The sequence below is a fragment of the Vigna umbellata genome, chromosome 1 (genome assembly GCF_029865625.1).
Source record: "Vigna umbellata cultivar VRB3 chromosome 1, Vumbellata_1.0, whole genome shotgun sequence".
Classification (NCBI taxonomy): Eukaryota; Viridiplantae; Streptophyta; class Magnoliopsida; order Fabales; family Fabaceae; genus Vigna; species Vigna umbellata.
This window is the reverse complement of record NC_142165.1, coordinates 29,996,528-30,011,988: the sequence shown is the minus strand read 5'-3', so window position 1 is coordinate 30,011,988 and position 15,461 is coordinate 29,996,528. Positions and strand designations below refer to the sequence as shown.

At 34.3% G+C, this 15,461-nt stretch overlaps 2 protein-coding genes across 3 annotated transcripts; both read right to left on the bottom strand.

Annotated features, from left to right (window-relative positions):
* Positions 1-2,691: 2,691 nt before the first annotated feature.
* LOC124841608 (uncharacterized) lies at positions 2,692-4,423 on the bottom strand. The gene has a single exon (XM_047317909.2). It carries the CDS (start codon positions 3,930-3,932, stop codon positions 3,243-3,245), a length of 690 nt encoding a protein of 229 aa, XP_047173865.1. The 5' UTR covers positions 3,933-4,423; the 3' UTR covers positions 2,692-3,242.
* Positions 4,424-6,599: 2,176 nt separating this feature from the next.
* LOC124841609 (Adenine nucleotide alpha hydrolases-like superfamily protein) lies at positions 6,600-10,242 on the bottom strand. Of its 2 annotated transcripts, none has more exons than XM_088102839.1 (5): positions 9,914-10,242; positions 9,724-9,833; positions 8,386-8,504; positions 7,880-8,010; positions 6,600-7,088 (listed from the first exon to the last, which is right to left on the bottom strand). In XM_088102839.1, exons 1-4 carry the CDS (start codon positions 10,125-10,127, stop codon positions 7,914-7,916), a joined length of 540 nt encoding a protein of 179 aa, XP_087958965.1. In that variant the 5' UTR covers positions 10,128-10,242; the 3' UTR covers positions 6,600-7,088; positions 7,880-7,913. The 2 variants fall into 2 exon arrangements, with proteins under 2 accessions (XP_087958965.1, XP_047173866.1); XM_047317910.2 differs by having other exon boundaries at positions 6,600-6,997; positions 9,914-10,241.
* Positions 10,243-15,461: the final 5,219 nt, after the last annotated feature.

Here is a 15,461-nt window from a genome sequence, read left to right as displayed (position 1 = left end):
AAACATAAATACATTCAATGTAATCATAAATCAACTTCTTAAAAGCATAAATCAATCCAATGTAATCATAAATCAACTTTGAAGCATAAATCAATGCAATGTACAAAGTTAAACTAATAATAATGTACAAAAGCATAAAACAACTTAGAAACATAAACTTAGAACTTACTATATCCTAATATCTACTACATATTATTATATCCTAATATATCCTACATAGTATTATATAATTGAATTACATATTTAGCCAATGTTTTCAATCCCTTATGCTTCGGAGGATAAAGAAGGGCATAAAGGAGGGTCAACCGGGTATCTTGCTTGGAAGATGATGGTAAGCAGATTTTTTTCACTTTGTTGGATAGTTAGTTAGCTCTTGTTTGAAACATTGAATATAGTATTGAGTAAAGTCTTTGTTCTGGTTAGCTCTTGTTCTGGTTAGCTGATGGAGATCTTTGTGACATTGCTTTTGCCATTTGTGCTTCACATTGCTATCTGCTTTGCCCTTTTGCATCAAGTTATTGATTGGATTTTTCTGCTTCATCAAGGTTCATTTGTTTTATTTCTCACTTCATTGACTTTGTTAACCAACAAACAAGACTTTTATAACTAGAAACACCGTAACTGGTATCAAATTATCATAACTAGCAACTTGCTGAAAAAATTATCATTTGAAACAAAATTTGACTTGACGCACATTTCAAGGTATGCACGTGAAGCCTCCTTCATACTTCATCAACATTCATATATTTAACTCAAGTAGTAACAACTTAGCCAGAGTTTCAAAGCAACCTTCAACTTTTCTATTCAACACTTTCTATTTTCTCTTGTTTAGACACAAGTTGGCAAATAAAGTCTTTCAGTCATAAACCTAGTAGTAAGCTGGGGCCGAATTTTTCTCTTTCTGTGGGAATATATTATTTTCAACACTGTCAACTCTATATATAATCCTTAAAGTTTTCTCTTTCTGTGGGAATATCTAGCTGCTTCATTTCATAAGCTCTTCTTTGAGCTTTCAAACTAGAGCTTTCCTGCCATCATCATCAACATGAGTTTTTATCTACTTCTTTTTCTTTGGTTTCTTGCCTTTTGTTTGATCTCTTCTTCGGCTTGGGGAGCTACTCTGCCTCAAGATGAAGGTACACAACTCATTCATTATATAGGAATATATTTTGGATAAAACTTTTAAAGAAAATGAAAAGAAAAAAAAAATGAAATTGACTTCATTACAAATTAAAATTAATGTATAAAAATTGTTTGGATTTTCTTTTTAGTATCCAACCTAATTTTTTAACTATATAAAGATGTCATGTTTAATTTTGTTTTTCAAATTTTTCTCTAGTAGAAAGTTTTATAGAGAATTTATGTTTATAAAGTTAAAATTAATTTCTTGTTTGGCTTTGATACACAGTGGAAGTAATGAAAGAGATAGGTAAGAGACTTGGGAAGAAGGATTGGGATTTCAACGTAGATCCATGCACTGGAGAGAGAAATTAGACTTCATCTATTCAAAATGTTGTGAAGTGATTACAGTTTTCTGCTGACTGTGATACATTTTATAGTTGCTTATATGAATTCTTAGAAATTTGATATATATATATATATATATATATATATATATATATATATATATATATTATTTGATGTTATGATGAAATAAGTATATAGGTGCTAATAATGTTAAGAAATTACTAATTTTACAATATTTTTTATGTTTTAATAATTCTGCTCCAAATAATGTTAAGAAATTGACTAGATTTTTTTTTTTGAATTTTCCAACCTATGGCCTCGGTTCAAAAGAGAACCGAGGCAAAAAGTCATTTAAAAAAAAAAGGGCAAAATCCTACTGCCTCGGTTACTTTTGAACCGAGGCAAAATCTTATCCTTTTTGCCTCGGTCCACAACCGAGGTAAAAAGGATAGACTTTTTGCCTCGTTTGTATATGCCTCGGTTCCAGAACCGCTGCCTATGAGCGAAAATAACCGTTGTCGTTTCCCTTGACTGTACTAGTGTCAGAAGGTATGTATCTTGTGTGTTTGATTATTGTTGATATAATCAGTATGTATGTATCTTGTTATTTTGATTGTTTTATTGGTAGCTTATCTGATATCTGTTTATGTTTGTGTGTTTATGAATGAAATTATTAGTAATGATCGTATAATGTGTTATACGTGAGCAGATAATGTTAGAGATGTTCCAGATGCATTATTGACTTGAGAGAGGATAGAGAATAACCTTGGAATTCATTTAAAACTATTTTGTTTTACAAGTTAAGACAATATAATTTGAGTATTTCCTTCGTTATTTTATTACTCGACATAATGTAATTGGATAAGGTTTTCATTAAATACATTTTCGCACTATGATAAATTTTGAATTATATCGATTTTTAATAATCCGAGGAATGAAAATGACCAAATTTCAATTTTCTTCTAATTTTTAAAATATTTAGAATTAATCTATTTTATTAATTTAAAATACCTTTACAAATTTCTTAAATTAATTTTTTTTATAATTACTTTATCCAAACAAATACTTTATCACGTATAAATAATAAATAAACACAAAAATACCAAAACGACACTATAAATAATAAATAAGCACAAAAATTCAAGAATAAATAATAAATAATATATATATATATATATATATATATATATATATAATTATGATGTGATGAGAAAAATATAAGAATAATGAATATTCATAAATCATTACACATTAATGATTACACTTAAGGAAAATCATAGTTCACCCCCTCCCTTTGAACAAAAGTTTTAAGTGTAACTCCATGATGATCAATGTTCTCATGATCCTTTCTCAGTCAAGAAAATCCTGGATCCTATCACAAACTTTCACAGAAATAAATGATCAAATTGTTAAAACACAATCCACAAAAGAAAATAATAAATAAAAGGAAGAGAGAACAATTAAAACTCCTTGGTGAACTTTCACTCTTCAACCTCAAAACAATGTGTGTTTATCTGCTCTACTAATGTGAACCGCTAAAAGTCTTGAAATCACCCTCTTTTGTATTGTGTCTCTACTAACCCAGTATCAATCAATATAAATCAATCTAAGGCTTTGAAACCCGGTTCATCATTAACATTTAGACAGCAACAAAACAAGTTTTCTGAGATATCAGCAGCTCCTGTCTGCAATTTGTCTGAAATTTGCTCATAATATTATAGATCAAGAATCAGAACAAAATCATAACGGATTGTAATTCAAAACATTGAATCAAATCAACCCCACCACTGATGCACAGCCACACCTTCATCTCTCAACTTCCCATACAGAGCCAAACACTCCCAATATGCCCTTCTGTTCTTGCTCTTCGCACTCCCTTGCTGTGGCTTGCACTCCAAGAAAAGCTCATCCACCAACCTTATGGTTTTACTCCACATCATCTCCTCCACCATCTCAGCCTCAGCTTTCATCACCACATACTCTTCCTCCTTCACGTTCTTATTCAACCAGTCCGATATCTCTGTCTGTGGGCCACCCTCAGCCACAGCCTCTATCTTATAGATCTCGAAGTTCGTGTTCCTTGTAGGATACCTCTTCCTAAACCAGTCGGAGCCGCTCCCATCATCCTTTTGCCCCACATCGATAAAAACGCGGCGAGGGTAACCCTCCAGCGAATCACCCATCAGATCAGGCAAATACTTGGTACGCTTCAAGTACACCCTCGATTTCCCCGAAGCCGCACGTGGGGGTTCCAGAAGCACGTCCTCTAGGTTTTGCAACGCAGCTTTTTTCGCTTCTGGCACGTACCCTAATAGTTTTCTCTGCGTGAAGGGCTTTGTTCCCATGTTCATGGCAAGAGGGTCGGGTTTGGTTTCTTGTTGTTGTGCTAAAGTCGAAGATGTCAAGGTAAAGGGAGCTAGAAAGAACACCAAAAGCATCACACGGTGAGAAAAAACCTTTCCCATTTCAGAAGTATTAGGTTAACTTATCACAGGAAGAAAAATAAACACAAAGATGATGACGACGACGACGATATTTTAGAAGATCGAAAGAGACCTTTTATAAGTAGCAAAAGAAGAAGAAGGAAAAGAGGTGGAGAAGAGGGAATTAGAGAAGAAGGAGAAGAGTTTTTTTTTGTAGGGGTGACAATACTTTTAGCGAGCGCAAAATCTGGATGCAGTGTGATTTCCACCCACAAGGAACCCTCTCTTGCTTTCAAATGACAAAGACAGTGACAACAACTCCCTCATCCGCTGGATCTCCATTTTAGTCCTCCCAGGATCGATGATGGTTTAGGATCTCATGATCTCTTCATCCGTGTCAGGGTGGCTCGTTGGGCAAACACTTTGCTACTTCGCCTCCATCGATCACAAGTGGAAGGAGGCGAAGGACAAAGGAGAGAGCTTTTGAGGCTTCGGGTGATAAAGTTTTGTACTTTCTTTTTGGGTGTAGCTGTTTGAATCAAGAGGGGTTTGAATATGGTGGGAGTTAGCCAGGGTTATATATATGCATGGCAGGAGAATGAGAAAGAAGAAAACATTGGTTGGTGCCTCGAGAATTTAGCTCTGCCTTTCAACAAAAACAAAAGTATCTGAAGTTTCGGTCATTGCAAACTCCAAAATGGTGTGGTTGGAATTGATCCTATGGAATTGCTTGGTTTTGTTGTTATTTGTTTCAGTTGCAGGACATTCAATTTGCACCATAATTTTGCTTAAGACTAATTTGAGAATTGTCTAATCATTTGATCTGCTATAATTGGAGAATTCACCAATATATAAATGGAATTGAAAATGTATAAAATAGGTCATAGTTAATGAACCCACTTGGAAACCCTACCTTTGCGTTTGTGTTTAAATTGAGAATTTCACCATTTTCAGGAAATTTAATTATTATGAATTTGATTTACATTAATTTAAATTTATCATTAAATCAAATTTATGAAAATTCATGTTCTTATTAAATAATGTTTAACTAATCAAAAAGAGACCCTAATGTTTTTCTTTCTATCAATAGATATTTTTTTATTAAAATTTGCAAAAAGGAAAATGAACTCATATCAACCATGACTTTTCTTTATTACCATAATTTTTTTTTCAAGTGGAATCAATTAAGATTATTTAACAAAACAATTTCCCCAATTAAATCTGGCTAAAAAACTTCTATTATTATCAGTTTCACCTTTATTTATTACCACCACGATGTGATTGTCAACCCCACACTTCACCAAAGCATACTACTTTGTGATTATTCTTCATATGGAAATCTTTTTTGTACTCAAACTTGACATAACCTTGAGTATATATGAAGAGGTATCAAAATTGAATTTCAAATTATAATACAATATATTAATTCCAATTAATACCATCTTTTAGGAACTAGGATTATTAACCAATTTTAATAGAATTCGAATTGCAATCCCAATGACGACGCGCTTCTACTAACATTAATCGATAACTACTTTTACATTGTGACATGAAATGGATTAATCAAAACAATCGAATGAAAGTGTTAGAATAACTTGTATTTTAAGATTCATTGTTTTGTTAATATTTTGTCAAGTCAATGCATTATTTTGACTCATTTATAAAAAATAAAATATATATATTTTCAGATTCAAGTAACATTAGTATTTAATTCATAATATATATATATATATATATATATATATATATATATATATATATATATATATAGATATAATTATTATATGAATTAGAACAAACTACAAATCTATTTGTAAACTAAACACATTCTCTTCTATTCTCAAGTCAATAAAATTGAATGGATAATACAAGTATAAAGTATTGAATAGATAATACAAGTATAAAGTAAAGTATACTATTAATCCATTATTTCTTCTTATTTACTTAAGGTATTTTCTTAGTTCTTTTAAGTTTATATATGTAGAAAAGATATAATCGATTCCTTTAATATCGATTCCTTCAATAACATATCGTTTTAGTAACATTTGAGAGATATAAAGTAAGTTTGAAAGATTTGAAAGGGAATGTGAAAGAGGTGTGAGTTCAACTCTACCACTAACAAGTAGTATTTGATAAAAGTATAACATATCTTTCCAATATTGGAGTTGTTATTATTATTATTATTATAATGAGTCTTTTGCTATTGGGCCCTTAATATTGGATCTGCTTTTAGGCTATGTACAAACCATTAATAGACAGTTACAATAACATATCTGTTCACTAACATTTGAAAGAGATATAAGGTTGGTTTGAAAGATTTGAGAGAAAATGTAAAAGAGGTGTGAGTTCAACTCCCCACTAACAACTAGTATTTATCGATAAAAATACAACATATGTTTCCTATATTGGAGTTGTTATTATTGTAATGAGCCTTTTGCTATTGGACCCTTAATATTGGCCTTGCTTTTAGGCTATGACAAAAACCATTTACATGTTTACTTCACCCGAAATCTCATTTACATTATGTGGGAGAGGAATTAAGGTCCAAGCACAATAATTACAGAGAGCATTACAGCAAACAAACTGTAACTTGAATTTATTAAAATACTGACAAGGTATTAACTCACACGAGAAAACTGATAGCTTAAATAGTCAACTCACATTTTTCAGTAGTCATTAAACTAGATGAATATCCCTTCCCACTAAAAATAAATCAACCAGTACCATGGCACTATAAATTTCTTTCATAAATCACATAAATGTTTATTCATGCATGACAATATCGATAATGCAAGAGTAAGACACTGCAGGTTGCAGCCGACACAAGCTGCACTCTCAATTTGAGAATCTGTACATGATGAATGGCCAGTTTGTTGTTTATAACAAGACTGACTCTGACAAAGGAGCAATAGCAATGCAACATTTATGTATAACATTGTATAAATTCAAAACAAATACAAACCTTCCGGAGTCAAATATCTCTTTCAAACAATTGCGACAACAATAGAAGTTGAAACAGCACAATTGTAAGCACTCTTAACTGCAAGAATTTCACACGAACAGCAGCATTGTCCACAAAAAGTGATAACACGTACTTGTAGCAGGATCTAAACAGCATAGGTACACAACAACAACATATAAGCATCTAAGCTGAGGTAAAACACTGGTCTAGCAAAGCAAGCAAGTCCCCCCCTCAACCTAATTAGTTTGGCAAGGAAGGGTGCAGCATCAGCAACTTAAGTATGGCACTGGCAACCTACTTAAAAGACTAAAATTTGAAATCGAAGTTGTTTCAGAACTCTACTACTTCGTAAATTGTAATTGACGGCACGATTCTGCTGTGGCAAAAGTTTTGGAAAATATAAAAAACACCTATACTGAAAAATATTGGTCCAGCGCCCCACTTTAAATATAAGATAAACTATGTTTGCATTTTATCTTTTAAATACAGGACTAAATGAGGATGTTAGTTGCTAAGAGCGTCCTCATAAAAACAGGGGGTACCAAAGAAATAACCATGCATGTATAATAAAAGTATATATCAAGTGCGAGGTGTGACTTATCATGAGTTATATGTATGATAATCTGTGCATGTGTGAAGAGTATGATCAGAGTTGATTATGATTGATGTATGCTCTGTAGCACACGAGAAATAAACGATGGACAAGGATATTAAAACAACAAAGAAGTTAAGACTTCTGATTACCAACCAGGCAGACTAGAAGAAATGTTTTTAGAAAGAAAAAGTGAAATTTTCTGTCCTTGAGATACAGTTCCTATACTTGATAGAAACCAGAATTTAAATCACGTCATTTTATTAGATAAATCTATTTGCCCATTTAAAAACTAAAGACAAAACACATTATATGGCAACCTCACTCAGTAGTTCGTAATGATACCAACATTTTCAAATCATGTCATATGTCAAATTTACTTATTATGTGAAATCCTAAACAGTCTGAGGGATGCAACATAAAATGCAGCCTTACTGATCAAAAGTTGCGATAGCATAGTAGAGGTGCATCAGTCTATCTTATTGACACTGTCGTTTTCCTTGATAATAATGACAGGACATGGAGCATGGTGGGCGCAGTAATTGCTCACACTCCCGAGGAACATCCTGAAAGCCAAATTCAAATTGTTCAATACAAGTGTCCAAAATACTAATTGAAGCAGATCTATCTGTGTCTGCAGGTAAATGACAAATGATACAGTGAGCAAATTAAAAGGTTAAGAAGTCAGTTATGGTTGTCATCTGCTAGTATCATATATAGCAGGTGTAATAACAGATAGTGCAAAATCCAAGCCCTCTGTCATAACAATATGACTGAACTTCTAAAACTTGTTAACATTTTCAAGGGAATAATCATCAAGTCATTTTTTGTGATATGTGCTGTCAAAATAAGGATTTTTACGATAAATATGTCTGTGCCAAATGCGAATTTATGTATTACTTTCTGGCAACTATCAAGATCTATCACCAGCTATTTTGTACCTCTTAATGGGGCCAAATGCACGAGATCCCATCACAAGAACATCAGCATGCAAATCTTGCACAGCTTCACAAATCTTCTCCTTTGGATCTCCAACTACCACATGAGTTCTGACTTGACTCTGCCATAGAAAGAGAAAATGTCAACTACACTACACTATAGCAGACAAAAACTTAAAATGAAACACTAGCATAAATAGGATGTGTTTAGGCTGGGCTCGAAAGAAAAAAAATAATAAATATTTTTTAATTTGATACTTTCTAAAAATAAGAAATAAAATAATAGATTAAAAGCATCTAATGTCCTAATATCATTTTATTTTCATAGATATGATATAACTCTTATTTAAAAAAAACATTGTCCTCTCTTATCATTCAAAGCACCTATTCACAAACAGCCCAAAGCTTCATGGCCCATTTTCAAACTAAACCAGTAGCCAAAGTTCCTTAGCAAAGTCAAAAGAGATTAAAGCTCATTGATATCTAAGATTGTGAACTATATTTTATTTTTCTGTTAGAAATTCAAGGTGAATTGCAACTTTCGTATTGGATAAAAATGAGTAAAGTAACTAATATATAAAATATATAAGTAAAGGACCCATAAATCTATTAGTTTAAGACTTTGGGTTAAAAGTGGTGTAATAGTTTCTTATAAGAGCCTATTCACGATCATTGTTGTCAAATTTCCCTCCCTTCGATAAAACCTTGCTAAACTTATTATCTTCAAGATTTTGGATAAATATAGTGTCACGATAACTTAAATGGGTCAATTTATGATTCATTGGCAAGTCTCGCGTATCTCCCTCAAAATATCCTCACATTCCCATCCTGTGGATAGGAAACTAAAGTTGTGTGAAGTCGTTTACTAAAGCCAAATAAGGCTTACAATGAGAAAGACAAAAAATGGAAATTGGCTTGCTGAAAAAGTTAAAATAAAGGGGAAGTGACATAAAAAAAAGTCATCAAACTTATAAAAAAAGAAAAAGAAAACAGAATATCATGAACCGATTCAGAAATATAAAGGAGAGAAAATGAAGAACAATTAACTAGTAAAAAGTTATTTGGTGAATTACTTTATCATATAATTAACATCAAAAAACGAAATCAGAAAATCTCTAAATTAAAATCCCAAAAATACAGCCCTAGTCAATTCCTCAATTCAACCATTTCAATATCAAAGATCATTCCCGCAATTTTGTTTTTCAAATGGACACCTTATTTTTCATTTTTTACAATTAAAAAAAGAAAACAGGGAAAGGCAGGCGAAATTTGTAGCAAAGTAGCCATGAAAGTTAGATTGAACAAAAATAAAAATAAAAGAGAGAGAAAAGGAAAACGCACGCCGAGGTTGAATTGAGAGCAAATTCCGAGGGCGTGATCGAGAACGGCACGGGTGATGCGCTCTTGATGTGCTTCAATGGCTGCCGTGAAAGCGGGCACTTCAATATCACCTGATGAGAAATGACAGCGGGTGAATGATGTATATACATATGAGAAGAAGGTCAGAATGGGAACGAGAATTGTACGGAACTGGGGCCACCGAAAGGGATGGCACCGGGATTGAGGCCAGTGGCGATGGAGGGCGGAGATTGAACATGGAAGATGATGAAAGAAGGAGCATCCGTGGAGTCGGAAGTAGGAGATCGAAGCTTGAGGTTGTTGAGCGCCCAACGCAGCGCCTTCATGCTCTCCTCGCTTCCATCAACCGACACCAACACGCGGTTAAGGTTTCCGCCACCCGACATCTCTGCTTTCACAGTTGTTTCTTTCGTGTTAGCTTCTCTCTTGTCCCTCTTCCTTTGACTCCACTTGCTTGCTTCAATGGAATTCTAACAGCTTCTTCACTCTGTCAGATTACAACATTGAGTTTTTATTTCCCAATATAAATTATTGAGCTACAATTATTAATTTTTATTTTATTTTTTCTATAAGAATAAAATATTAAAACATTTAAAATATTATAACCCGTGTTTTGAAAAATGTAATTTATTTTGTAATAGAACGTTTTCAAAGCTGGCTGGCATTGAGCAAAAGAAAATAAGTTGAAACTTGAAATAGAAAATGAATACAACTTAGCTTTAAAGTAATCATGGTTAGATTCAAAGGTCCAAAAGGTTAAGATAATCATGATTTTTCACTTAAGGTTAATTTATGAGCTTCAAAACAAAGAAAAGGAAAAAACATAGGTTCAAAGGGATTATCAAAGGTTTAGGTCAAGGTAAGCTTATTTAGCTAGAGGCTTAAGAACAAAAATGCATTTTCCACTTCCAAACATTCATATTAGTCAAGAATCATAAAAAAGAGTCAAGCCAAGGTCCATGTGCAAGCAATCAAGAGATATAACCCAGACAAGAAAGAACATAAAGTGGCTCAAATCCTCACATAGGGTATTTCTGTCACAATTAAATCAACCTCTTAAACCTCATAATCATCTTTCCAAGCTTTCAAACCATACAATATCAATAAACTCCTATGCAAGAGTGAAGTAAGAGCCTACAACCTAAACAAAACTCAGAAATCAAGAAAAGCATGCAATATTGTACACCAGACACAAGCTTAAAATAAAAAACAATCTAGAAAAACCTAAACAAAGAATAGTCTCCCCTTAGACCACACCTAAACTACACATTGTCTCATTGTGTCATAAACAAAAGATTAGAGCAATCAGAACAATCAAAAGGTCTGGACAAGTGCAATAAAAGTGGAGAAAGAGAAAGAAAACTCCTTAAGTTAGGGGGAAAGAGAAACGATATCGAGTTGAGAAGTCTTCTCCATAATTGTATCCAGCAAGGAAGGATTGTTAAGAAAAGGCTTCAACCGGTGCCCATTGACTTTAGAGCTTTTATCTGTGGATTCACTTTTGATTTCAAATACACCATAAGGATAAACATTAGTAACAAGAAAAGGTCTAATCCATTTTGAACGTAACTTACCACCCATGAGTTTGAGCCTAAAATTGTATAACAACACTTTTTGCCCAACCACGAAGTATTTTCTAACTATCAAGCTATCATGGAACTTCTTGGTCTTCTCCTTATAGTACTTAGAGTTCTAATAGGATGCAAGGCGGATCTCATCAAGTTTATTTAGTTACAACTTCCTTTCCTCTCCAGTCCGATCCATAGAGAAGCTACAAGTCTTCATAACCAGTAGGCTCGATGCTCTATCTCTACAAGTAAATGACATGCCTTTCTAAAGACAACCTGATAGGGGAAATCCCTATGGATGCTTTGTAGGAAGTCCTATGCGCCCAAAGAACATCATCCAACCTGTTACTCCAATCTTTCCTATTGGATTGGACAATCTTCTCTAAGATTCTCTTGTTTTACCTGTTTTTAATCTTGGCCTACCCATTAGTTTGAGGGTGGTATGGTGTAGAGACTCTATGCACAACCCCATACTTCTTGAGTAAATCCTGCATGGATCTGTTATAAAAACGAGTGCCTTGATCACTAATAATGGCTCTAGGTATTCCAAACCTCCAAAATATGTGAGATCTAACAAAATCAACAACAACTCAAGCATCATTAGTTCTGATGGCTTGCTTTCACCCATTTTGAAACATAATCAACAACTAAGAGAATATAGGTGAAATTAAAAGAGACATGGAAAGAACCCACGAAACCAATACCCTAGACATCGAACACCTCATAGAACAACATGGGTTGTCGAGGCATTTGTTGTCTCCAAGAAAAGGATCCTCTTACTCTCTGACATGGTGCACATGTGCTATAAATCCTCAACGCATCTTTGAATATGGTGGGCTAGTAAAATCCATAGTCAAGCACCTTGCATGATGCCCTCTGTATGCTTAGATGACCACCAGTGCGGAAGAATAACAGAACTGTAGGAGCAAGTCGATCTCATGATTTGGTATGTATCTCTTAGTTACCTGGTCATTGCACAACTTCTACAAATATGGTTCATCCCATATATAATACTTAGCATCACTCTTAATTTTATCAATCTGAGCTCGAGATGCTAAGGGAGGAAAAACATAAGCAACTAGAAAATTCATAATATTAGCAAAACCACAAGGTAGGTTAAGAATCATAAACAGTCAACAAATATTCATCAGGAAATTCATATTGGATGAGCAACACATCTGCATTATCCTTAGCTCTCTCAATTTTGCTGAGATGGTCTCCTACCAAATTTTGTGCTCCACTCCTATCATGGATCTTCAAATCAAACTCCTGGAGCAAGAGCATCCATCAAACCAGTCTAGGCTTTGACTCAACCTTCTTCAACATGAACTTCAGAGTTGCATGGTCTATAAAGACAATAACACGTGAACCAACCAAATATGATCTAAATTTATCAAGAGCAAAAACAATAACCAAAAGGTCCTTCTTAGTTGTGGTGTAGTTTGCTTAGGAAACATCCAAAGTCTTGGAAGCATAATGGACCACTCTAGGTAGCTTATCAACCCTCTAAGTCAAGATAACCCTTAATGCATAATTAGATGCGTCATATATCAACTCAAATGGGATTTTCCAGTCAAGTGCCTGAATGATAGGAGTGGTGGTCAGTGCTTCCTTCATGCAGTCAAATGCCTACTTACACTTGTCATCAAATTGAAATTCAACATCTTTTTGTAGCAGATTGGATAGTGGAAGGGCCTTCTTGCTGAAGTCTCTAATGAAGCGCCTGTAGAAACCTGCATGGCTATGAAAAGATCGCACCTCTCGTACACAAGAGGGGTAAGGCAATTGTGAAATAACAGAGACTTTTATAGGATTTACTTCAATGCCCTTACGGGAAATGATATGCCCTAAAACACCCTATTCTACCATGAAGTGACATTTTTCAAAATTAAAAACAAGATTAGTTTCAATGCATCTATGTAAAAATTTATCCAAATTGTCCAAACATGTGTCAAAAGAGGATCATAAACAATAAAATAATCCATAAACACCTCTATGCAACTTTCAAGAAAATTACTGAAAATACTAAGCATGCATCGTTATAATGTACCAGGGGCATTACATAGGCCAAAGGACATCCTCCTATAAGCAAAAGTGCCAAAGGGGCAGGTGAATGTGGTTTTCTCTTGATCCTCAAGGGCAACATGAATTTGAAAGTAACCAGTAAAACCGTCAAGAAAGCAGTAATGTGATTTACCTGTCAAACGCTTAAGCATCTAGTCATTGAAGGACAACAGAAAATTATCTTTCCATGTTGTCTAGTTCAGCCTCAATAATCAAAGCAGACTCTCTAACTATTTTGCACTCTGGTAGTAATGAGCTCATTCCTCTCATTTTTAACAACAGAGAGGCCTGTCTTCTTGGGAACCACCTGGATCAGACTCACCTACTAACTATTTGATATAGGATAAATGATCCCAACTTGAAGAAGCTTGGTCACCTACTTCTTCACGATATCCAAAATCACAAGGTTGAGTCTTCTGTATGGTTGTCTCACTGGTTTAGTTATATCCTCCAATAAAGTTATGTGCATGCATGTGGATGGGTTGATACCAGGAATGTCCGCTAAGGTCCAACCAATGGCTTTCTTATACTTTCTGAGTACATGCAACAACTTCTCCTCTTGAACAACATCAAGGGAAGTAGAAATGATCACTAACAATTTTTCATCATCCTCCAAGTAAGCATACTTGAGTTTTTCTAGTAGTAGTTTCAGCTCTAGAGTGGGTGTTGGCTTAACATTAGAAGGAACCAAAGAAGGGAGAAGAATGGGTTCCACGGCCTGCAAGTCAGATTTATGTGTACTTCCTGCAATAGGGTTAATGCATTTTGACTCTAAATAATTAATATCCAGAGGTACAACACCCAATGCATCAGACTTAACATAAGAAATAATCTCACAACATAAATAAAGTTCAGATTCAAAATCAATATCAATAACAGATTCAGATTCATATTCAACACATGCAAGAGAAGAATACAAATAGGATAGAAAATAGTGTTTCTTATCATGCAAAGAGTCAAAATCAGAAGCATGTTCATAAAAAACATCATCAAGTATATCAGCACGAAAAACAGAATAGTCCTCAGCTAGATGTTTCATGGCATCAAGAATCTCCTTATCCACTTCTTCCATCATTTTGCTCTGAATCAATTTAGGAGGGAACATAAGAGGGATAAAGAGGATGTTGCAAGTCAAAAGTATTGGTGGAAGAAGAAAGTCCACTTGCTTGAAATATCCTGCTTCCATCTGCCTGCTCCTCTTGCTTAGGAAGTTTTCTCTTAGATGTCGCAAGGTCATCCTCTTCTTTATTAGGCTCAGATGCAGGTAAAGATGAGGTGGTACTATTGTTATATGAATTTGCTTCCCAAATCTTAGGGTGATGAACATTAACATTTTTAGGATTCTACACAGTCTGAGATGGTAGTTTGTCTGAATTTTGTGAATGAGCCTGATTAAGGTGAGTAGCCATCTCCCTCATTTGATTTGTCAAGCTCTGTATGGAGGCTCTAGTCTCTTGTTGGAACTGCATATTCTAGATCGTCATATGCCTCACTAAATCCTTCATTAAAGGCTCAGAAGTGGAAGATTGAGGAGCTAATGGCGCAGGTACATCATGCTACTGTTATTGTCTTTGATACTATTGGACTGATGAAGGTACATAAGGTCTACTCAAGCCCGTAGAGCTCTGAATTGGTGGTGTGGTTTTTGCTGCTATGGAGAATTAGACCATTTGATATTACGATGATTCAACCATTCTGGATTGTACCTGTTACTAGATAAATCATAACTTTGTTGTTGTTGTGACATGTTGTTATAAGCATTTACAACGAAGGCTTGAGGGGAATTTGGGCCAACAGGTTGCTAGAAAGATGGACAAGAATATGTATGATCACTGAACCTGCAGATGCCACAAACACGTGCAACAGATGCATATTTCTTATTGTTAGCAAGTTGATTCAACAAATTCACAAGAGTATCAAGCTTACTTTCTAGCTTCCTATATGCAGATGAAGAAGAATCAACAACCACATCATGAACTCCTCTAATAACAATGACATCATTTCTTGCATTGAAATGTTGAGACTTAGAGGTCATCTTTTAATTCAAATATGTAGTCTCAGTAGGGGTCATATCACCAAGGGCTTCAC